General features: G+C 49.9%; 1 protein-coding gene across 1 annotated transcript in view; it reads right to left on the bottom strand.

Moving 5' to 3' along the window:
• TULP1 (TUB like protein 1) overlaps positions 1-18,146 on the bottom strand; it is a 31,878-nt gene extending 13,732 nt beyond the window's left edge. Inside the window, exons 1-3 of the mRNA XM_077839353.1 lie at positions 18,024-18,146; positions 2,143-2,272; positions 1,447-1,596 (exon numbers count right to left, since the gene is read on the bottom strand). Of these exons, the coding sequence (XP_077695479.1) occupies positions 1,447-1,596; positions 2,143-2,272; positions 18,024-18,146 (403 nt within the window). The remainder of the gene's footprint in view (positions 1-1,446; positions 1,597-2,142; positions 2,273-18,023) is intronic.
• Between the last annotated feature and the right edge of the window lie 7,023 nt (positions 18,147-25,169).

The raw sequence follows: 25,169 nt of genomic DNA on the forward strand, positions 1-25,169 counted from the left end.
GGACCTGGACCTACCCATTGCCGTATGTCAGCCATTGCTTACGCCTCACCCATCCAGTGTCTGGGAGTCTAGTCCGTGCTGGGGCTCAAACCAAATTTGATCACGAATCCTGGAAAACTGGTTTCTAACCAGCTTGGCCAGCCAGTGTAAATGGGATCAATCCAGGTGAGAAGAAAGCTTAAATGTGTGCTTAAAAGCCTACGTAGGAATCTCCAGTCCGGAGGGCTGCTCTGACTTCACTGGGCCCCCGCTGGGAACTCCCCCGCCCCCAAGTCAAACCGCTTTGAGAACCAGTTTGGGCAGCCTGGAGCGTGGCCTCCACTACACCAGCTGAACCAGTTTCAAACCTGGTTGGAAATGCTGGGGTGTAGATCAGGGCTTTTTACCCTAGGAGTTTACCCTATAGGAAATAGTAGGTTAGAAAATAAAGGCCGCTGTATTTGTGTGCAGGAGAGCGAGAGTTTGGGGTTGCGGAGGGCGTGTGGTACAAGGCTGCCACCTAGTGACTGTCTTGCCTCCTGGGCTTTTCCTAGGAGTCTGTGTAGTACACGCATCCCATGGGGAGTCCTTTCCTCTATCCCTCGCCTCCTCCCTCCCTCCCCAGGAGAGACAGTCACAAGGAAAGGAGCCATTGCCCATAGACACCCACCCTGGTGGGTCAGGGCGGGTGAAATATTTGTCTGGAAAATGGACCTTGTATGCATGAGAGGACAGGCATTAGAATGGGGCCGAAAACTGCAGCAGCCATCTGCCCATTCTGTGCAGCTGTCCTCTGAAAGCAGAGACGAGCGTTACTCACCCTACGTGGGAGCTGGGGGACTCTCTCAGGACATGTCCTTTCATTGCCTTTTAGGGGTGGAGGGGGGGTCGGTTCTCCAGCGGAGCCAAGAGTGTTTTCAGGAAGGCTTTCAGATGGGTTTGGATCGAAAGTACACAGCACATGTGGGAGGGCTGGGTTTGGACTGGGGCACATGGTGCTGTTTTGGGTTTGGATGGAGATTGTGTTGCAGTGTGATTTTTGGATTGTGGGATATGTGCAGAGCTGTGTGCTGGATTGAGTGAGTGAGTGAGAGAGAGAGGACTACATCTGCATGGCGTAGCTGTGTTTGGGTCAGGTCCTGCATGCAGAGCAGTGTGTTGGATTGGGAGCACAACGTGAGTGTACGAGGGTTGTGTTTGGCCGGGGACACGTGGCGTAGCTGTGTTTGGATTGCAGTGATGCGAGGGTGCACTTGCATTGTGGCGTGCATGCCTGGCTGTTGTGTTTGGGCTGAGAGTGTAAAGCGAGTGTTATGTGGCTGGATTGTGACACGGGCAGGAGCCTGTGGCCTGTATGCTGGTGTGTGGCTGGTCGTGGCTGTGTGCTAGGATTGGGTGCGGTGGGCGTGAGGGTCTGCAGCATGCGTTAGAGACCCCCTGGGCGGAAGGAGCCCAATGCCTTCTTACCTTGCTTCTTTTTTGAGGCTTTGGCAACACTGAAGTGTGACGTGGGATTTTCCTTCTTCTTCCTGGGCTCTTTGGTGGATTTGGGGTAGGGCTGCTTCTCGCTCTCTTCCTCCAGTTTCTCCTCCTTCTTCTTCCTCAGTTTCCTGACAGCTGCATGTGGAGAGAGTGGCCAGAGTGAGGACAGAAACACGGACCGGGACAGGCCGGGACAGGCGGGAAGCTGGCAGTGGGAGCGGAACAGCACATGCTCTGTGTGGTGGGGCTTGGAATGAAGTCAGACTCCACTTACCCCATAGCACACTGGCAGAGGGGAGAAGTGGATGGGGGTGCGTCTCGCCGGGGAAGGATGTAGGGGGGCCGTTTGTCTCTGGGAGGCCATGGAAGTGAGGCCCCCCAGCTGGGATTCTCAAGTCCTAGTCCCAGCGTGGGCACAGGCATAGAGAGATGGCCCGTGCCTTGTTCTGGGGACAAACCCAGGGCTTTGCTGGCTGCCCCTGTGCTGCTGGAGAGAAGGAGAGAGGCCGGAAACCAGCACAGAAGGGTAAGTGGTTCAGTGAATGCACAGCCCAGAGGGCAGCAGGTGTGGGCTGCAGTTGCATGTGTGATTCAGAACCCTCCCCGATTTATTATCACCCCATCCGCAGCTCCCAGGGGCTGCCTGTCCCCGGCTGTGGCCGAGCCGCTCGCGTCTCTTACTCTGAGAGGGGGCACTGGGCTCCTCTGCGGGGCTCGGATCGTCCAACTTTTTCACTTTCGATTTCTTGGGCTTGGCTTCCAGCGTGGGCTCCTGGTGCTTCTTTTTCTGCTTCTGCCTTGGCAGGAGGCGCTGGATGGAGGGACACATCATTTACAGGCGTACAAAAGACCCAGTAACAGAGCCCCAGCCCTGGAGACCCTACAGTCCACAGGCAGGATTCTGTGCAACCCACTGCAATACAGAACATGCACGAGGGGGCCAGCACCCCTCTGCATGGGGGTGCAGTCTGCATAACTGGAACGCTTCCTGGGACAAGTGGGTCTCCACCAAGCCTCAGAGAGGAGGGGCAGGGCGATAGGAGGATATGAGAAAACCACAGTGGGCAGAACAGAGAGAGGCTGGAGTGGGCATGGGCAGGGAGCAGTGAGGAGAGAAGGGACGTGCAGGGAGGGGAAACTGAGGCGAGAGATCTAGGAGGGAACAGAGCTGCCAGGTGAGGATGAGAAGAATGATGCACCTTGAGAGCAGGAGGTTATGCAGGCAGGAGAGGGGCAAAGGGTCCAATACAGAGACAGAGGGAGAGTGCAGAAGATAAAGGAAAAATCAGCCCAGCCCAATCTGTTCAGTATCTGGATCTACCTTCAAAACCAGACACACTCGCCAACTGACTAAGCAGAGATTTGAAAGAAATGCTCCAGTGAAGCACTGGCAAAGGTGAGGGCCAGGGATGAAGGGGCAGATGGAGGGGCTAACAGAGCATGCAGGGAAGGGACCTAGCTGGCTAGGGAAGAAATCCCTATCCTAGATATCCCCTTCGCTGCTTGAAAAAAGCAGTTTTTCCTTAGTGGGTCCCGCCTTCAGCCCCTAGAGCCCGATTCCCATCTCGCCCAGCCTGGTATAAATCAGGAGTCGTTCCACAGGGCCTGATTCCCATCAGGAGTAACTCTGCTGAAGTAACCGGAGTTACCCTGATGTAAAAGCAGAGTGAATGAGATCAGAATCATGCCTGATATCTTTCTCCTGTTCTCAGTCCTCTATTCAGCAGTAACATTTTCCCCCTCACAATTTTAAAAAGACGTTGCCCAGCTGGTTCAAAAGTAAAGTTTTGTTGGGGGAAAAAAAAAGATGATCAAACAATCTTAATACACTGATTTCATCTTTTTTTAAACCTTTCCCCCCTTTCTTAACAAAATGAAAAGCATCGTTGTACAATAACGTGGATTTCTTTTCATCGTGCCCCTGCACCATCCACAACCCAAGCATTGCCCCGTTGTGCAAGGGCAAGGGAGCCAGAGTGAAATGATCTGAAATGTCAAAAAGGAAACCACCACCACCAAATAAGAGAATGATATTTTTTTAAAAATTTTAAACAGACTCCAACAAGAAACTGCTGAGCTTGAATTAGTATGCAAACTAGACACCATTAACTTGGGTTTGAATAGAGACTGGGAGTGGCTGGGTCATTACATGAAAGCTTATGCTCTAATAAATTTGTTCGTCTCTAAGGTGCCACAAGTCCTCCTGTTCTTTTTGCGGATACAGACTAACCCGGCTGTTACTCTGAAACCTCCATCTTAAACCATTTCAGGGGTTAAAAGAAACACAGGGCCGGACCCCTTGGCTTTTTTTTTTTTTAATTGGATGTTTAATCTGATAGTGTTCCTTTAAGAGCTAACCATTAACACCTGGATCTTTCCTTCACAGTCATTCTGCCAGCAGGCTAATGTTGAGACATGCCCAGAAACAGGAGCCAGACAAGCCTTTCCTAGCCGTGGATGGTGTCCAGAGAGAGTCACAATCGCCCAAAACTCAAACCAGGCTTCTTTATTACGTTCTATTCCCTGTCTTGTTTCATAGACAGCCCTATGGATGGGGATGGAACTGCACCGTGGTCACTGTTTTTGTCGTGAATTTTGTGCTGACATAAGGGGAGAGATGGCCAGCCCTAGAGACTGATCGACGTCCTGCTACAGACCATGATCGGGCACATGCTGCCTTCACGCCATCCCATCCGGGATCTCCAGAAACCATTCCTGGGCTTGGATGGGCGCTCCCAGGCCACTTCAGACTTTGATCTCTTTGTTGAGATGGACAGTTAGTGTAGGCTGACCAGATAGCAAGTGTGAAAAATCATGAAGTGGGTGGGGGGTAATGGGAGCCTATATAATCTCCTGGAATCTCCTTCCTTAGAAGTTTTTAAGGTCAGGCTTGACAAAGCCCTGGCTGGGATGATTTAATTGGGGATTGGTCCTGCTTTTGAGCAGGGGGTTGGACTAGATGACCTCCTGAGGTCCCTTCCAACCCTGTTATTCTATGATTCTATGATAAGAAAAAGCCCCAAATATCAAGGCTGTTCCTATAAAATCGGGACATCTGGTCACCCTAAGTTAGTGCTAACTGAGGGGGTGATGTCTGTGTTCAGAAACCATCCACTAGAGCCAAAACAGAGCCACTACCTGATGTCACAACCAGCCACTTGGTTACAACACCGCGGAACCCTCTTGGTCACTACCAACCTGCCATGATTTGGACTGGCAGAAACCATCCATAGGGCATTACCATTCCCCTGGGCTACTCGGCCACCTCTGTGCTCTTTCATTGTCTCGCTCAACCTGCTCCAGCGGCAGTTCTGCTGTTGTTGTGATGGGTGGGGATTGGTTTTTAAACAATCCAAAAATATCCTTCCAAGAATTCCTTGGGCCTCGGGGAAACAGCTTCAAAGAACAAATGAAAAGTCATATTGGGCTACATTCTTCTAAAAGTTTCTCCTGCCAAAATCATTTTTTTGAAGCCACCCTCCCGCTGAACTTCGTACTTTGCCCGCAAGTCTTTCGGGTGCTTAGTGGGTGTGGATTACGCTTTTTCCACAGTCTTCGGGTCGGAGTTTCCCCAAAATCTGTCCTGCTAGAGAATGGAATTCCTGAGAAGGCAGCATCCGTCGGCTACAGGAGCAGGTCAATTGGCAGTTGGAGTAGTTGCCTCCGGCCCCAGAACCAGCACATCGGAGCAATCTCCCCAGCACAACACAATCATCTCATTACATGTCAAGACCCTGTCCAGAGCCAATATGATACAGAGGAGAGTGACGAGGGGCTGCTGGCCAAGAGCCCAGAGCGCTGATGACTCAACCTTCTGGAGAGTTGATGCAGGTCAGTCTCTGGGGTTTAGTGATCACACAGTGTCACTAGCTGTTGAAATGCCCAGAGTAAATTGGAAAGGGAGCGCTGCAGCCTTCCCACTCCCACTGGTGTAAGTCAGGAGAGATTCTCCGGAGCCGAGGGAGTTACCTCAGTGTAAAAGTGGTGGTAACAGGCTCAAAGCCAGGGCCAGGAGGACATGGGATATGCCGTCACGGGATGGGCCAGACAATTTGTGACGTGATGAAGGCGAAGACTATAACAGGGTTCAAAAAAGAACTAGATAAGTTCATGGAGGATAGGTCCGTTAATGGTAGAGATGCTGTCCCTAAGCTCTGATTGCCAGAAGGTGGGAATGGGCAACAGGGGCTGGATCACTTGATGATAACCTGTTCTGTTCATTCCCTCTGGGGCACCCGGCACTGGCCAGTATCGGAAGACAGGACACTGGGCTAGATGGACCTTTGGTCTGACCCAGGATGGCTGTTTGTTCTTATGGGGAAAGAGTGAAGAATTAAGCCAATGGATGGGGCTTGGCTACAAATGAAACGTCTCTCTGCTCAACTCCAGAACTGCTAGGCTGGGCAGACCAGAAGCCCGTCTAGCTCAGTATCGTGTCTCTGACAATGGTCAGAACCAGCTGTTTGGAGGAAGATGTAAGAACCCTGCAGGAGGCAGAGCCGGGTAACATGCCCGCAGCACTGGTCTCTAAGAGGTTGGCACCTCTAAAGCATGAAGTTGAACAACTACAGAATCATCGAAATGCGGGGCTGGAAGGGATCTCAAGAAGCCTACTCCAGCCTGCTGCGCTGAGGTGGGACCAAGTAAACCTAGACCAGCCCTGACAGGGGTTTGTCCAACCTGGTCTTAGAAACCTCCAATGACAGGGATTCCACACCCTCCCTTAGAAGCCTAGTTCAGAGCTTAAACTACCCTGCCAGTGAGCAAGCTTTTCCTAATAACTAACCTAAATCTCCCCTGCTGCAGATTAAGCCCGTTACTTCTTGTCCTACCTTCAGTGGATGTGGAGAACAACTGCTCCCCGTCCTATTTATAACAGCCCTTAGCATATTTGAAGACCGTTATCAGGTCCCTTCCCCCCCCCCAGTCTTCTGACCATGCCCACTTTTTTAACCTTTCCTCACAGATCAGGTTTTCTAAACCTTTTGTCGCTCTCCTCTGGACCCTCTCCAATTTGTCCGCATCTTCCCTGAAGCGCGGCACCCAGAACCGGACCCAGGATTCCAGCTGACGCCTCGCCAGTGCCAAGTACAGTGGGATAGCTGTAACACTGCGTATTCCTGATATCGATGTAAACAGCCAACCCCTTCTCTGAGCAGAGACAAGAGCAATAGAGGCTGAGGGGGGGTCATTAAAGGTGCAGAGAGTGATAAGGAAACAGGTTTGTGAGAGGAATTGGAGATCTCACAGCAGTTCCTAGTGGTCTCCACAGCTCAAAACACACCAGCTGGCCCTGGTTTGCCGGCACCCTCAGCAGAGAAGCCAAGGAATAAATGGCTTCTGAAGAATATGCTCCCCTCTGCAGTCCCTCCAGGTGCACACAGGCACCTTGGTGGTAGAAGTTTGCAGCTCTGGGACCTGTGCTGTGCCTACTCTGGGGATAAAGGGAGGGTTTCAGTCTGCAGGGCTGGTAATACCTTTGCTTTAAAATAAAAATGACAACAGGCGAAGGGGACGAGGGGGTTTAGTCACATGGGCCATTGAAATGAATGGGAGCTGTGTGTCTAAGTCCCTGTGTCAGTGCTGAAACTCTCAGCCCAGCAGCTGAAAGCTTCTGAGGGTAGAATGTGCCTCATGCCAGTTACTAGCGATGGCTATCTCCCTCACCAAGAGAGGGCAGCATAGAAACGGGTCCGAGCCTGAACTCGGCTCCAAACCTCGCCCAGCTCCTGGGGACGCCTGGCTCCGGATGTAAAAGCTCAGGCCCTTCTCTAACTAAACACCAAAATGACAGAGCAGGGAGGGGCGGCTGAGAGATGCTTACTCATGGCAGAGTCTGTATCGCGTCCATCACAGTAGTCTCTGGGTGCGTTCCCAGAACAAAACAAAACCAGTGTTGCCCCAAAGCCAAGCCTCTGCACTGCACCTGCTAGCAAAATAATACTTGTGTGTGAAGTACGCACTGCATATGTGTCTGGGCACCCCTCCAGCGGCACAGATTTACAGTTTTTGGGAACCAACAGGGCTTGACTGCCAGGGAAGGACGCTTTGGAGAAGGGAATGTTCTGGCTTTCGTTCTAATCACAGGCCTGTTGTTTCTTTGCTCATCTGGCTATTGCAGCACTAACAGCTTTCTGCCCTTCTGTCTTGCCCTCTCTGAGGATCTCCGAGCTCTTTACAAACAGCTTCACCTTCTAATGCAGGCATTACTTCACACATGTGATTAAATGAAGAGTTAATGAGCCTACAGATGTGGTCACCCTATCTCAATAAAAAATATACTGGAATTGGAAAAGTTTCAGAAAAGGGCAACAAAAACGATTAGGGGTCTGGAACAGCTTCCGTATGAGGAGAGATTAATAAGACTGGGACTTTTCAGCTTGGAAAAGAGACGGCTAAGGAGGGATATGATTGAGGTCTATAAAATCATGACTGGTGTAAAGAAAGTAGATAAGGAAGTGTTATTTACTCCTTCTCATAACCAGGGGTCAGCAAATGAAATTAATAGGCAGCAGGTTTAAAACAAACAAAAGGAAGTGTTTCTTCACACAACGCAAAGTCAACCTGTGGAACGCTTTGCCAGAGGATGTAGTGAAAGCCAAGATTATAACAGGGTTCAAAAAAGAACTCGATAAATTCATGGAGGACAGGTCCATCCATGGCTATTAGGCAGGATGAGCAGGGATGGTGTCCCTCACCTCTGTTTGCCAGAAGCTGGGAATGGGCGACAGGGGATGGATCACTTGATCATTACCTGTTCTGTTCATTCCCTCTGGGGCACCTGGCATTGGCCACTGTCGGACGACAGGATACTGGGCTAGATGGACCTTTGGTTTGACCCAGTCTGGCCTTTCTTATGTTATTTCAGCACGTGGCAGATTCAGAAACAGAACCCAGGAATCCTGGCTCATGTTCTCTTCTGCTCCCTGCAACTAAGCTATGTGTCTGTAGTGACAGGGTCTTCATTTGTGTTACCTCTATCAAGGGCACAACATTTTAAAAACCATAGAAACAAATTTTGGATGGAAAACCCCTTTGGCCTGTCAACCTAATTGAGCCTCTGTTTCACAGAAGGACAGCCGCACCTCTCCCCCCATGTAGCTAGAGATGTTGGGAGTTTGAGGTAATTCTCCATTCTTGCCTTAAGTTCTCAGCTTCTACAATTCTTTGCAGATTTGTTGTATGCAGTGTTGTTGTAGCTGTGTTGGTCCCAACAGGACACGAGAGAGACAAGGTGGGTGTGGTGATATCTTTGATTGGACCGACTTCTGTTAATGAGAGAGACATGCTTTCGAGCTCACACAGAGCTCTTCTTCAGGTTTTTTCAGATTCTTGCCGGTTAGTTGACAGTTCAGCGAGCTTTCTTCTCAGAAGAGCCTCTCCAGATATGTAATCTAATCTCATGTCACCCAGGTCTCAGAGCAGGTGGTCTTCTCTCTTCTTCTGGTTCAACGTGTGGGTCCTTAGGAATATAGGAACTACCTGACTTGATCAGACCACCTAGCTCAGGACCCTGGCTCCAACACTGGCCAGCACCAGCTGCGTCAGAGAAAGGCGCAAGAAACCCTAAAGTGGGCAGTTATGGGATAACCTGCCCCTAGGGGAAGTTTCCTCCTGACCCCCAATGGTTAGAGGTTGGCCTGGGCCCTGAAGCAGGATGGTTATAGCCATTCCAAAACTATTCTAAATCTAAATAGCCTCATTACCCATACAACCATCCAGTCCTTCTTTGAAGCCTGCTAAGCTCCAGGCCTAGGTATCTGCATACCTGTTGGCTTGCCAGGTGGGTCCAAATTCAGGCCTTTCTTCGTCAAACATTCCCTTTGCCCCCTGGATAAACCTTGCTGCCATTCACCAAGGTGTCACCAAATTTAAACAACAACAGAGGTTGGCCCAAGCTGCAGAGTTTGGGCCAGTATCAGAACGTCCCTGAAGCTCAGGTGGGTTCGATCCGGGGTTTCAGCCCAACCTGCTAGACAGTAGGATGGTGCTAGCACCAGAACAGTCCCAAATCTGGAGGAGGGGGCATCTGGATCTGTGGGCTGGTTCTTACCCACCTCTAAAATAACAGTTTTGAAACAATGGTTTGTAAAGCAGAATGACTTACCACCGAGTGGCCCAATGAATGGAAGCAAAGGGGGGAAAAAGAGAAAAGGCAGTTAGTAAACAGCCAGGGGAAGGGAGGCGGAGAGATCACTAGCTAGGGGATACAGAGCATGGTGTACTCAGGTTCCATCTGCATCCAGGGCTCCATGGAGGTCTGTAGCTGGTACGGTACCAGCTGGTAAGGTGTTGTAGCTGGTCCTGCCAAGGCACTATTCGTGTCAGGAGAGAAGAAGATTGGAATGCATCCTCAGCCTCATCTGATAAAGCTCTTTCATCTACACGGCACCTGGTGGAGAAGGGATAACTTCCCTGGGAAGGGCGTTTCAGCCACTCACTCGACCAGGATGCTCTCTCAGGTGCGTTCCATGTATTGTAACAAACACAGCCACCATCTGGGTGTTACAGGTGAGCGTGGGAGGCCACCTCTTGGGAGGAGACCAGGCTAGGGCTGTGCAAGCAGCAGGGGTGAACATGGCGCCCCCTGTGGGCATCAGTGTTGGGGCTGGGAGCAGCAGCTGGGAAGGGAGTGTTTCTTTTTCAAACGGGAAGACGCTAGAAGGGGAGAGAGCCAAGAAAGTCCTGATGGGGCAAAGGAGGGCTGAAGAATAGAGAGCCATCATGCGCGCTGGCCAATTCACACCCCTCCTCTAAAACAGCAAAGCACCGCTCTGCATGGGCTGGCCAGGCTCATGTCACACATTCCCCCAGGCCCAGCATAATCACGGTGCCCCGACAGCCGTCTACAGCGGAGACTGTGAAGGAGGCGTCTTGCTTCACAGTGAGGGAGTGACAGGAGGAGCCTGTGCTAAAGAAGACTGGGGTCCTATGGAAAACTGGTGGCAGGTAAAGAGATTTCAGTGACTCCAAGGTGTCCAGAAATAGCTTGTGAGAACCAGTTCCTCTGAGATTAAGGTCACCCAGAGCCAGAGCACAGAGGAAGCAGATGGATTAGATGTACCACACCTAATCCCATTGAGCCGGGGCTATAAATAATGAGGATTAATCAGATAAAGACCACATGGCTTGGCAATTAGCTAGATAATAAACATTTGGGAGGTAGGTGCTGATTTAGAGCCCGCTGCCTGGTGCAAGGTGATGTAAATAACACCACCTGAAGCCTCTCGCTGGATTGCTGGTATATTCACCATTAGATCAAATCACCTTTTCTGTCCCCACCTACAAGCTGTGCTCCAGCAGTTTCATTCTGAGCTATTATTCTGTGCTGCTGCGTGGGCTGGGGCTAAGTATAAATTGATACCGAAACGAAAAAGGAAACAGAGCAGGTCTGAGTCACTTCAATGAAATAGCGCCATATTGTGATAATTAATGATCTGCTGGGATATTTTGCAAGAGAAGGGGTGTGACCTCCACTGCCCCTGGCCAGATTGCATCGTTTAGTCTGCCTCCCTACTTTCCCCTGCAGCTTCAACGGGCTACTGGTTTCTCCTTCCCCAAACTGCCATGTGTGGTTGCTATGTGCTGCTAAACAGCAGATGTGTTGCACCCCAGAGGTGGCCGCCCTTGAAGGATGTGCAAAGTAATTTGTGCTCCAACTATTTCTGTAGCCCTCATGATGAGGACATTATTATCCAGACTACTGAGAAGATAAGGCCTTTGTGCTCCTAGTTTTCATTCCAGAGAGTTTGTACATATGCAATTCACTTATTTAAAAAAAGATTTTGATGGACAGAAACTCTTCTAGCTCCGTCTGGATGAAAACTGGAAGATCACAGTCAGATCCTAATGAGAAAAGCAGCTCCCTGTCCGTCTTTGCTCTATTGACCACGGCATCGAGTTCCAGCAGAAGAGGAGATTTTGGTAGGCAGAATGCAATTACCTTCATCGGAATAAGACCTTCCAGGCTAAGTTTCAGCTGTAAACCAACTGTTACGAAGCACTGGGGAAAGGAGCGTGTTGTCACAGAAATACGGACAGACCTGTAAGCGCCGGAATGGGGCTGCCAGCTGCTGCTGCCATGGATCAGAAACCGTTCCACCCACTGAGGAGTCATGCATATATCAGCCCAGACCTTGAGATAGGCACACTGAGCATTCACTGACAACCAGATTCATTCTTGGGCACAGAGGGCGTCTGCCTCTCAGGTGGGCCTTCTCTCCCAGACCTCTAGTGTGTTTTAGCTGTGAACACCCCTGATGCTCTGAGAAGAGGCCTCTGTGTCTAAGTCGGTTGCGTGACACATGTGAAGTGACAGAGGAGCAATAGCACATCATTTCGAGACACACAAGGTCCATGCAATTCCTTTAGCGCCCCCCCCCCCCGAGATCGTTTTGACATCCCCAGTCTTTTAAGCCAGCCCGTCTCAGGTTCCTAACTGTGCTGAGACATGTCTCCTGACCTACCATACGACCATTTGATTTCTGTCCATCAAATTCTTTTCCTTTTTAAACAAACCTGAATTGCCTCATGGCATCTCTATTCATTGGTCCGCCCTGTCGGTTGTAGGAGCCTTCATCTGTGCAGAGATGGAAATCTGTTTCTCTTTATGGCATCAGCTTGCTCATTTCAAACCTCACCTGAAAAATCTTCTGCTCTTCCTAAGACCTCTTACACAGCAGGGGAGGGGGAGCTAATTAACCTGGTGCCTTCACACGTGAAAGCATTTTGGGGACATGCACTTTGTATGAAAGAGGATTCTTCTTGCTTGTTACTGCAGTAGTGGCTGGAGCCCCCATTCTGCCAGGCCCTGCACAAACAAGGCTGCATCAAAGAGTCCCACTGAGAATTCAGGTTTCAGAGTAGCAGCAGTGTTAGTCTGTATTCGCAAAAAGAAAAGGAGGACTTGTGGCACCTTAGAGACTAACCAATTTATTTGAGCGTGAGCTTTCGTGAGCTACAGCTCACTTCATCGGATGCAATGCAAATAAATTTGTTAGTCTCTAAGGTGCCACAAGTCCTCCTTTTCTTTTTGCTGAGAATTCAGTGTTTGGTCTATAGTCATTAGTAGCTGTGGTTAGACATTTTCTGTCTCACCCCCTTCTGAAGCACCTGGAAAGTGAATCATGACAAAGATTAACAGAAGAGATTACGTCAGTTAGGAACTGTGAGATCCCACCTCGCTAACAGAGCTCATGTGTAGCCTTAATAACGATAAGAAAAGACAGTTTTAAAAATGGTATAAAATCACCTGTATAAAATCATCAGGTGTGATGTGGATCTGTGTAAGATAGACTCTAATCACCTGCGGGGACAGATCTAATTTTTTTATGACTTTGTATAGCTCCGTGCACACTTGATTCTGCTCTCAATTACACTGGTGCAAATAAGGATTCAAATTCGTGGGAGGTTAGAATCAGGTCCTTCCACTCTGCAGGTAATAATAAGGGAGGTGCAGCCAAGGTTTTCACAACTCCCATTGAAATCAATAGCTCCCAGCACAGTCCTGCTGGGTGAAATCTAGCTGCTCCTACTTCAGAAACATGTGAAAGGTGAACTGAGACCCCTTTCAACCAACCAGGACCTGAGTCCTGGGTTCAATATTTCCCTTGCTAGAGAGTCAGATTATGAATTTAGTTGCACCAGAGTGAATCAGGAGTCATTCCACTGTGGCCCATTGATGCAGACTCTCAATTTACTCCGGTGGAACAGAGATCAGAATCTGGCTCTCCAGATCACGGCTGAGGCACTCTGGAAGAGAAACACACCCTGTAACAACAGCCCACATTGCACATTGCCAGGTAGTTTTGTGGTTAAGGCACTGGGCTGGGACCTGCCTCTGCCACTGACTTCCTGTATGACTTGAGCAACTCACAGTGCCACTCTGTGCCTCAGTTTTCCCATCTGTACAATGAAGACAATGGTTCTCCACTTCCAAGGGATCTGAGAGTTGATTCATTAATATTTGTGAGGTGCTCAAGCACTAGAGAGAGGAGTAAAGTTAAGTTGATAAATAAAGTCCAGCCTACAAGGCTGTTGATCTTTCACCAACACTAAATTCTTTTAGAATAAAGATGGAAACAGCCTCCAGGAGTAACAGTCATTCTCTCTGCACAGGGGAGCTTCATTTTATCACCCTCTCTGCCTGAGATACTGAGGACAGCAGGGATAATGCACTAGTCCCATCTTACAGGTCAAAGACCTGCTTTACGCAGTATGCGTGGGCACGACCAGTACTGTACACAGGGACACCAAAGTGCTGCTCTACTTAAGGGCCGGGCGGCATTTCTGGGACTACTTTCCCCAGGCGCGAGGGACTCTAACCTGGGTAGATCCCACCATTTCCCCGATTCAGCCGCTCCCCTGCCCCCAAGCCCTGGGCTGCGGCAGCCAGCATCATTCCACCATGGGATACTGGGGCCTGGTGTGGCAAACCCTCCCCTCTCCAGCCTCCAGGTGACCTGAATGGCAGTTCCATGCATGCAGGTGGTTATCATTCACCTATAGTGCTTCACCCATGTGCATGCGAGGGGCTGCCTGGGGGGTGCCTACACGGGCGTGTAATTCACGCTAGTACGGCTCCATCGGTGGTCGCAGTTCTAGTGCAGACAGGGACTGGGCCGGCTCAGCAGGATTGGCTGACGTGATGGTAGAGACAGGTTTACACCCTTGCTGGAGCTGCACCGGTGGGGATTTCTGGGTCGGCGTTTGCCTAATGTAGCATTTTAGTTAGACCTCTTAGGTCCTTTGGTCTGGCTTGTTGTAATAGTTTAAGATTCATCAATTTTCCATACCCTTTTGGGACTCCTGACTTAAAAAATCAAGAAAAACCCTTCCCCTGAGGATTTCACACCACTCTAAAGAAGCCTGCAAGGTAAGGAAGGATCGGTCCTTCTATTGTGCAGATGGGGAAACTGAGGCATGGAGCAAGGAAGTGACTTGCCCCAGGCTACGCACCACATCAGTGTCAGAGCTGGGGCTAGAACTCCATCTTGACTCCTACTCCTGATCTCTAACCCTTAGAGAACATCTCCAGCTCACCCTATAAATATACAAAACAACCCAAATATTTGGGTTTATAAAGTGGCTCCTGGGAAATGAAGGGGCGTATTTTCCCCACTGACCCTTACCTTTCCCATGGACATTTTTAGATAGGTCTTGATTAATTTTAGCTTGCTGAAACTCCCTTCGTTAGCAGCCACGGTTACAGGAAGACAGCAACACACGCGGTGCTATTTCTGTGTTAGGGAAACTGACATCTAAAGACCTTTTGCGAAAGTAGCTAAGGAGATCAATGGGCATTTTCATTTCCAAGTCATCCATAAAGATTCACTGGCAACACCCGGTGAAGTGCTCAATCTCGTTCTCAAAACTCAGTTTAAATCTCAGGGTAGCTGCTTGCTAAGTTTCAAGCGTGCCTTTCTAGGGCTTCACTGATGAGACTTCCCAGTTTCTTGCTCATACTTCTCAACCTCCACTGTACTTAGGCCTCCTCTCATCCAGTTGTGTTAATACTGTGTGTAAGACAGGGTTTATTCCCTCCCACCCACCCCACTGTTGCTCACACGTTCTTGTCAACTGCTAGAAATGGCCCACCTTGATTATCACCACAAAAGGTTTTTTTCCTCTCCTGCTGGTAATAGCTCACCTTACCTGATCACTCTCCTTACAGTGTGTATGGTAACACCCATTGTTTCATGTTCTCTGTGTATATAAAATCTCCCCACTGTATTTTCCACTGCATGCATCCCATGAAGTGAGCTGTAGCTCACGAAAGCTTATGCTCAAATAAATTGGTTAGTCTCTAAGGTGCCACAAGTACTCCTTTTCTTTTTAAGACAGGGTAGGAAACCTTGCATCCAAAAACTGTTTCGGGCTCTGATGAGCTTTCGTCCTTTGCAAGTTTGCCTGGAATTACTTTCTTCACCTCTCTCTTTGAGCTGCATGGATATTCCTAACGTTTCGGTCTGCGAAGCAGCAGCTCCCATCCTTACACCTAACAAACCCAGAAAACCTTAATTCCAATAAAGCGTCTCGAAGGCCAACAAGTAAACCACAAGTCATTCGCACACCAACGTCTGGTCTCTACCATTTTTGCTCACAACATTAATTTTTGGTAAGATAGCAAACCACATCTCAGCCGCGACAAGAAACCAAAACCCTGCAATGGTGGTTTGTAAGCAATCAGCTTCCGACTTAAGTTCTGCCATAAGATTGCGACCAGTTTTGTTCTCATCTAAAGTGGCAAGAACACCCTCGACCTGATCTTGTAGCAGACAGACTGCCTCGATCCTTGCTGACCATCTGGTTGTGCTTTGGCACTTTAATATAATGCTCATATGTTTTTTCAACACTTCCCTGCAATGAACAAAAGCAGCAAACAGGGTCTACAATCTTTGAACGATTCCACAAAAATAAGACAACTTGGGGAACACCTGCTGACCAAGATTCAGTGAGCAGGCATCATGTGGGATGAAAGATGTAGACTGATTTCCCAGCTGAATTAGATTTTGAACACCTTTGTATGCTGAAGCCAGGTGAGCTCTGTTGCCGTAGTTTTGTCCCCAGCAATCAGTCATATCTAAACCATCTTTTTTCAGCTTCTCTAAAATAACCTCAGTAATCATAGAACCATAGAACATCAGGGTTGGAAGGGACCTCAGGAGGTCATCTAGTCCAACCCCCCGCTCAAAGCAGGACCAATCCCCAACTAAATTATCCCAGCCAAGGCTTTGTCAAGCCTGACCTTAAAAATCTCTAAGGAAGGAGATTCCACCACCTCCATAGGTAACACATTCCAGTGCTTCACCACCGTCCTAGTGAAAAAGTTTTTCCCAATATTCAACCTAAACCTCCCCCACTACAACTTGAGACTATTGCTCCTTGTTCTGTCATCACCTACCACTGAGAACAGTCTAGATCCATCCTCTTTGGAACCCCCTTTCAGGTAGTTGAAAGCAGCTATCAAATCCCCCCTCATTCTTCTCTTCTGCAGACTAAATAATCCCAGTTCCCTCAGCCCTTCCTCATAAGTCATGTGCTCCAGCCCCCTAATCATTTTTGTTGCCCTCCACTGGACTCTTTCCAATTTTTACACATCCTTTTTGTAGTGTGGGGCCCAAAACTGGACACAGTACTCCAGATGAGGCCTCACCAATGCTGAATAGAGGGGAATGATCACGTCCCTCGATCTGCTCGCTATGCCCCTACTTATACAGCCCAAAATGCCGTTAGCCTTCTTGGCAACAAGGGCACACTGTTGACTCATATCCAGCTTCTCGTCCACTGTAACCCCTAGGTCCTTTTCTGCAGAACTGCTGCCTAGCCACTCAGTCCCTAGTCTGTAGCAGTGCATGGGATTCTTCCTTCCTAAGTGCAGGACTCTGCACTTGTCCTTACTGAACCTCATCAGATTTCTTTTGGCCCAATCTTCTAATTTGTCTAGGTCCCTCTGTATCCTATCCCTACCCTCCAGCGTATCTACCTCTCCTCCCAGTTTAGTGTCATCTGCAAACTTGCAGAGGGTGCAATCTACTCCATCTTCCAGATCATTAATGAAGATATGGAACAAAACTGGCCCCAGGACCGACTCTTCGGGCACTCCGCTTGATACCAGCTGCCAACTAGACATGGAGCCACTGATCACTACACACTGAGTCCAATGATCTAGCTAGCTTTCTATCCACCTTATAGTCCATTCATCCAGCCCATACTTCTTTAATACGCTGCCCTGCTTTGGCGTGGAGAGCAATGAAATCTGCGAAGCATTAAAGAGGGCTCTGAATGGTCCATTTGGGGCACTTGTTGGAAGGAAAGAACAAAAACCAAAACAAAACATGGGGTCCTGTACATGCCTGGTTCTACTGGAACCATTTGAACCCCCGTTCACATGGGCCTGCTCAGGCCCCAAGTTCAGAGCTGGACAAGAATTTAGCGAAAGTCTTGGCTGCGGGTGGTGTAGGGGAATCAACTGGGGCCACACTGTGCATGGGTGTGTTTGGGTAGAACCTGCTAGTACAGACTGCAGAGAGGGCAGCGTGTCATTCCCAGAACTCACCGTTAGTTCTAAGAGCCTCATATACAAACACAACTGCTTTATCAGAGCACAAGAGACTGGAGAGTCCCTCAGTTCTGGGCTCACAACCCATATCCACAGTTTAGCCCATCTCTGCAAAGCACCTTCTCAGTCACAAAAAGAAAAGGAGTACTTGTGGCACCTTACAGACTAACCAATTTATTTGAGCATAAGCTTTCGTGAGCTACAGCTCACTTCATCGGATGCATACTGTGGAAAGTGTAGAAGATCTTTTTATAGACACAAAGCATGAAAAAATACCTCCCCCCACCCCACTCTCCTCTTCTCAGCCCTGCCAGCAACCTCAGTCCAGGAACACAAATCGGTACCCGAAACAGACGGCATGTCTGAATCTCCTGCATTCTCATCATCTACTCTCCGAAACTGTGTGAGATACTGCTGTGATGGGAGCCATAGGAAAACCTAAGGCAGGCAGATGTACAGGGGCTTAGCGTTAGGCAGGAGAAGAGTGGGAAGATTTTCTTACCTGCTTGTTAAGTTTCTGCTTCTGGGGGCTCCCAGGTTCCTCAGTCACACTGTGGAGGGGAAACAGCGCAATGAGATGAAGGCCTGTGTCTCCAAAAGCCACAGTGACTTTGCATGGCTCCATTTTCGAGGGCCCACCTGGAGTGGCCTTAAAGGCCGTACTTAATTTGTGCCAGGGCTTGGCAGTTCATAGCTCCGGCACCTCTGGGCTTGGCAGTTCATAGCCCCGGCACCTCTGGGCTTGTGGCATCAGTTATAGATGTAAAAAAATTGCTTGAGCCCCAGCACCGCTTTCATTACAAATTAAGCACTGCTTAAAGGGGCTTGATTGTCAGTGGATGGATGCTCCGTGCTGTCTGATACAGCATGCCTCAAGCTGGGCTCCCAACAGTGGAAGCAGCCAAAGTCACCAGTCCTGTTAGAAAATCGTGGTCAGGGAAACAAACTTTGACCCTTAGGTTTACATCAATCCCAGCTGAGAGAGAGGGAATCCATTGCCGGCTCCCACTCCCCCGTACACTCCCTGCCCACTTCTTTCTTCTCTGGGGGCTAGAGGGAATACACCTTGTCATAAATATAAAGGGAAGGGTAAACCCCTTTGAAATCCCTCCTGGCCAGGGGAAAGCTCCTCTCACCTGTAAAGGGTTAAGAAGCTAAAGGTAACCTCGCTGGCACCTGACCAAAATGACCAATGAGGAGACAAGATACTTTCAAAAGCTGGGAGGAGGGAGAGAAACAAAGGGTCTGTGTGTCTGTCTATATGCTGGTTTCTGCCAGGGATAGACCAGGAATGGAGTCTTAGAACTTTTAGTAAGTAATCTAGCTAGGTATGTGTTAGATTATGATTTCTTTAAATGGCTGAGAAAAGAATTGTGCTGAATAGAATAACTATTTCTGTCTGTGTATCTTTTTTGTAACTTAAGGTTTTGCCTAGAGGGGTTCTCTATGTTTTTGAATCTAATTACCCTGTAAGATATCTACCATCCTGATTTTACAGGGGGGATTTCTTTATTTCTATTTACTTCTATTTTTATTAAAAGTCTTCTTGTAAGAAAACTGAATGCTTTTTCATTGTTCTCAGATCCAAGGGTTTGGGTCTGTGGTCACCTATGCAAATTGGTGAGGCTTTTTATCCAACATTTCCCAGGAAAGGGGGGGTGCAAGTGTTGGGAGGATTGTTCATTGTTCTTAAGATCCAAGGGTCTGGGTCTGTAGTCACCGAGGCAAATTGGTGAGGCTTTTTACCAAACCTTGTCCAGGAAGTGGGGTGCAAGGATTTGAGAAGTATTTTGGGGAGAAAGACACGTCCAAACAGCTCTTCCCCAGTAACCAGTATTAGTTTGGTGGTGGTAGCGGCCAATCCAAGGACAACGGGGGGAATATTTTGTACCTTGGGGAAGTTTTGACCTAAGCTGGTACAGATAAGCTTAGGAGGTTTTTCATGCAGGTCCCCACGTCTGTACCCTAGAGTTCAGAGTGGGGGAGGAACCTTGACACACCTCTGTACCAGAGAGCATTCTGCAGACTGGCGTATTACAGGTCACTAACACAGGACCTCTGAGCAAGAGGTGGACAAGCCACAGAGGCACCCTGTGTGCCCTAAGTTGCCACATGCCGTTTCCTATCTCCTTTATTTCCCACGGGTCTCAGTTCCCATTCCCATCCTTGCCTGTTCTTCCGGCTGCTCCCAGAACCTATGGCTGTTTGTCACGGTAACAGAGAATTTGGGAACATTTACAATAGAAGAACCAGCAAATGGACCCCTAGCAAACCCAGCTGCGCAACAAGGCAGTTCAAGGACATGCAGAACAGCTGCACCAGCTGTTAAGGCTGGGGGTGGGGGGGGGAGGAGAGGGAGAGAGATTCTGCTTCTAGTTTATCCCAGGAAGTCTAATGCTGCTCAGAGCTGGAGATGTGGAGTGGGGTGGGTCATGGCAGATGCCACCGTCCTCTGGAGAGGTGACCCTCTCATTCCAGCAGATGACACTGCAGCCTGTCAATGTAGCTAGTAATGTTTATTGTTAAATACACATACACGCATGCACACACACAACAGTGGCTGTTGGGAGAAGGGATCCTTTGGTAGGCTTGTGGCCCAGTGATCAGGCAGAGGAACCCCAAGGGGCATGTTTTCATGCATCTTCAGACCAGCAGGGATCAACCAGTCTGCCCTCCTGCCTAACCCAGGCCAGAGAATGTCACCAAGTGACTGATTCCTGCATCAAGCCCACGAGTGCTGGCTGAGCCAGAGCAGATCTTTTAGAAAGAGACACCCAGCCTGGATTTAAACACCCCGCCCCACCCCCGAGTAAGATATTCCAGGGGTTAATTACCTTCACTGGTAAAATAATCAATACCTAGATACAAATTGCACCTCATATCTAATCTGAATTTGTCTAGCTTCAACTTCCAGCCATTGGATCGTTGTCTGCAAGATTCAGAAAGCTTCTCCCCCGTTAGGTACTTACAGACAGTGATCAGGTCTCCTCTAAAGCTACCCCTTTGTTAAGATAAATGGATTGAGCTTCTTTAGTCTCGCTGCAAAGGCAGGTTTTCCAGACCTCAGTCGTTCTTGTAGGGTTTTTTTTTTTGGTCCTGAATCTGTCAACATCCTTTTTGAACTGTGACCATCCTTCCAGCCAAGGATGGACAGAACCCCTTTCGGAGCCTGGGAATGCCAGAGGGGGTGGTGCTGATCCCTGAGAAACTTCTCTGTCATCGCTGGCCCAGGAACGGATGTTCGGGTCTCTGACATGGCAGGCGACAGCCAACCTTTGGTCCTTTCCGGCCCATTGTGGCTGATGGAGATGGTGAATTGCAGATTACTGGCTTCACTCCCTCCTGGGTTTTGGAGCAAGCATCTGTTTGCAGTCTCACAGATTGCTGCTCGTTTTGGAATGGACTAGGAAGCACCAGCTGGCCCAAGAAAATTCTGCAGGCCTCTCGTCTAACTCAGGTGTCTGGAGCCCATCAGAGCCCAGTTTCCTGCGGGACATATAGGAGCCCAAGGAATATGTTGGCTAGGGCAGCAACAAAGAACTGGGTTCTGTAATCAGACTCACATGTCCAGAGCGTGCCAGTGACTCGGAGGGTGTACCCTGGGGGTGCGTAGGGGCTTGGGTACTAGCTCCATGCTCCCAGGTACAGCCAGCCTCTCTGGTAGGCGAGCCTGATGACAAAGATCCCTCAGCACAGTGTTTGCATGCAGCCAGCCCCAACAAACCCCTCCGAAACAGGAGACCTCTGGAGCAGGCCCCTGCCCCCAACCCCCTCCATGAGCAGCTCCCGTTCTTCATTCTTTGTTCAACAGACTCTGCCTGCTTACAGGCAGGAGGGTTTCCCGTAAGAACAGGGCAAGTTTAGTCGAAACCAAAACCTTTCCTCGGAGATTTCAATGAAAATTTCGATGGGCCCAAAGTCGATAAAGTTGATACAAAATGTGTTTATCGTTTCAGTTCATTCCGTTTAGACTAAATTTGAATATGAATAATAATATGATTATATATATCATACAGCATCCTGTTTTGACATGATTGAAAATAAACCTTTTGATGGCCCTGAATTGACGTATTTTAGAATTTTTGTTCTCTGGCCAATTTCATCTCGTTCTTCCGATTCCAGATGAATAGTCCCTCCCCCCAAAATATTGAAATTTCCCAGGGAATGGAAATTTCCCTCTCTGGACACTCTAGGTCTGCTGACTGATGACTGTAGAGTATCCCTCCCCACAGGAGGGAGTGGGATGGCATCTCCCCAGAGCAAGAATGAGGTACACTAATAGATTGTGGGGGAACCCTAAAATGGTAGGCTCCCATTGGGGTGCGTGGGAAAGCCTCTCTCGTCTTCCATAAGCTTTGGATGAGGCCCTGAATGAACATGGAGAGACTGGTTTCCTGGAGAGCAAGGTTCGTCCAGATCAGGGGTAGGGTCTACACTAGGGAGATGTCTGTTTGACCGAGGCAATGCTCCCTGACTGCTCAGGGGAACAGAAGCGCCGAGGCTAGAAACCCAGGCTGCAGTATTCCGCTGTGACCCTGGAGCCTGATCTGCAGACAAACACTAACCCCCTGCACCTTCTCCCTCCAACCAGGACCATGTCAAATGTGTGTGAGTAGCCAGGGGCAGAAGGAACCGAACACTCACCTGTCTGAGGTCCACACCTCATGCAGGATCTCCGACTGGAGGGGCATGGCAAGCTGCTGGCAGGGCTCTGACTCACAGGGAAGCGAGGCTGGCCCAGACCTGGAGCACAGAGTCACCTTATTGGCAGGTGTGAGGCTGGAGCGCTCCCCTCTCCTCGCCCTGATGTTCTTCCTCTCCGGCACAGACTTGAAAACACCGTACACAGACAGGGGTGGGATTTTAAATGCAAGACATGACCAGCTACAGAGTTGACCCTGTCTGGCTGGGGAATCCCCACTCTGGCTTGCCCATTAATCTGCCCCAGCCTCACAACATTTGCTTATTTCGATGAAGTCGATTAGCCGGTCAAATTCATTTTCTCTATTACCCACCAGCACTGCAGCGGCCCAGCCTTCAGCGCAGGCAGCTCTGCGTAGTGCTTCGGTGGCCGCGGAGAGCCACAGAGAGGATTAACTTTTTATTTCTCTTGAAACTCGGTAATAGGATTTCAGGGGCTCATGGCCAGGCAGCCAGGCCTCCGGGGAGGTTCTATAGAACGCAGCAGCTGTTACAGCAATTCATTCAAACAGGGGCCAAGAGAGCTTGATGGATCCCACGCTATACCGCTGTGCCTCTGGATGAGCGAGTGTAAAATGCACGTGTGCCGTGCACAGAGAGAGAGACACACACACACAGAGTGTGCGTGTACACCGTTAGTGGGTGCGAGTGCACAGCACACAGATCATTTCAATGGCACCTCTCTGTGCTGAACGAAAGCTGGAGCAGGGCACAGTGTGGCCCACGCCAGGCTGGGATGGAAAGACAAGGGAGCTAAAGCCGGATACATGATCAGCTATAGAAGCAGGGCCATTCACAGGGGATAAGTCCCTGTGGGTTTGTCTCCACTGCGATCCGAGGTGAGACTGCAGCATGCATAGTACCAGACTAGCCTTCATCACAGCTAGCTGTACAAGCCTATGAGGGATCCCTGGATATGTGCTGGAGCAGCAACAGCAGGGAAGGGAAAGCACCACAGGCTGGCTGCGTAGATTTTAAGGCCAGAGGGCCCATTCTGAACATGTCTGAGCTCCTGCATCGGGCTCATCCTTTCCCGGAGTTACTGCGGTGCGACAGAGAGTCCGGTCTGCCTCCCCATTGACTCACACCGTATAAACCACTGACAATCAATGGCGTTCCACCAGTACGAAACCCGCGCGAGAGGCAAACCAGGCCTAGGATGTCTTCGGGTCAGTTACGCCTCGCCCTCTCTGGCACCACAGAACACCCCCCCACCCATCTCCATATGCCCACACTGCAAGCGGAGGTGTGGCCGCAGCACACGCAGACATATCCAAGCTGGCTTCCGTCTAGCGTGGCGACCTGCAGACAAAGCCCTCAGCACCGCCGGGTCGTCAGCACTAATGATTCCACCCACGTGGCCCCTCCCTCCCTCATTTTGGTGGCCTGATGCCAATCGACATGGGCAGGTTCATCTTAAACACAAGCAGGCAGCAGGGGATTGGGCAAGCTATTCTGGGCACTCCAGACCCACATCGCTCAGCCTCGGAGACAAGGGATTTCAATCCTGATCTGCTTAGGAGAAACAATCTGACTGAGCTGGGCTCCTGATGTAACCGCCCTGCCGGCCTAGAATTGCTGTGGAAGACAATATTCTGGGGCCTGATCCTGCACTGCCTTACCCCAGTGCTTAGGGGAGTGGAGTCTGACTGGCGTGCAAAACTTGCACGAGATATAGCATCGGGGCTACATCAAACTGTATCTTCAGCTGCTTTCCAGCGTCAAACCCCGCGGGCCAGGGGCTTGGTTCTGCGTAGCTAATCCCTTTACCCAACTATGCCACGCTCAGCACTTCGCATATTCAGCCCCCGCTTTCCGCTAGCAGAAGCCGAGCTTGCAAGACCTGGTAGCAATGAGTCTGCCCGCACAGGGGTTCCAGCCACCAGGGCCGGATTAACCCACAGGCTAATAAGGCTACAGCCTTAGACCCTCCTATTTTTAGGTCCTACTGGTCAGGCAAGGGGTGCGGCTGGGGCCACGGCCAGGTCCAGGTCCAGGTGAGGGAGAGAGAGCTTGTTCCTGCAGCTCTGCGGGAACGCTCCTGCCAGCAGGGAAGGCAAAGCAGCCCCCTGTGGCTAGGAAGGAGCTCAGCCAGCCAGCAGCCTGCTGCGTCTGCGAGAACACACTGCCAGGGATCCGGTTCACACTGGTGACTGGACACTAAAAATCTGGTTACCATGGGAACCCGTGCCAGCCGCGGGTGTCGTTTGAGCAGGCATTGCTCCCCCCAACTCCCCCCGTCCCCGATTTCTCCGGAGCACTGCTTGGCTGTCAGGGAGGGAAGAGGCTCCCTCTGTCCCTCTCTTGGGTTGAGGCTGGCAGGCAGCTCCAGGACGCTGCGGCCGGGGTCCTACTGCCTGTCACCGTGTTCTTCCATGTGTGCTGGGTCCCGTTTCTGGACAACTGGTGAGTGCCGGGGTGGGGGCAGGGTAAGGGGGTGGCGGAAGGAAGAGGCAGTTCCAGAGCGGCAGCGTGTGGAAGCTTGCACAGAACCTGGGCACACGCTATCCAGCTCCTGTCAGGACTACTGCCCCTCCCACGTAGAAGGAACGAATTCCCACACATTTGTAGGAAAAACAAACCAAACCATCCCATTCTGGATACCAGTCCTTTAACTTTTACAGAACCTTCCAGTGAGGGGCTTCAGAGTTACGATGCACTGTATGCAATACTGTATAGAACTGTACTAAAAATCAAAGACATCCAGCCTTTTTCTTTGATGTATTTTTCTGTACTGGGATGCACAGGTCACCAAGTTCTTTACTTACGCTCAGCCTAGCTCCACAGGCCAACGCATCTTTGTACTTTTAAGAGGTTGCAGAAGCATTGGAGGAAGCTCAACACACAATGTTGTAGGTTTCTCCCTCCCCGCTCCCTCAAGGATTTTAAATCCACTTCTTAGCAGGCTATGATAGAAAGACTGGCTGAATAGGCTAGAGGCTGGTTC

This window comes from Eretmochelys imbricata, chromosome 21, assembly GCF_965152235.1.
Source record: "Eretmochelys imbricata isolate rEreImb1 chromosome 21, rEreImb1.hap1, whole genome shotgun sequence".
NCBI lineage: Eukaryota > Metazoa > Chordata > Testudines > Cheloniidae > Eretmochelys > Eretmochelys imbricata.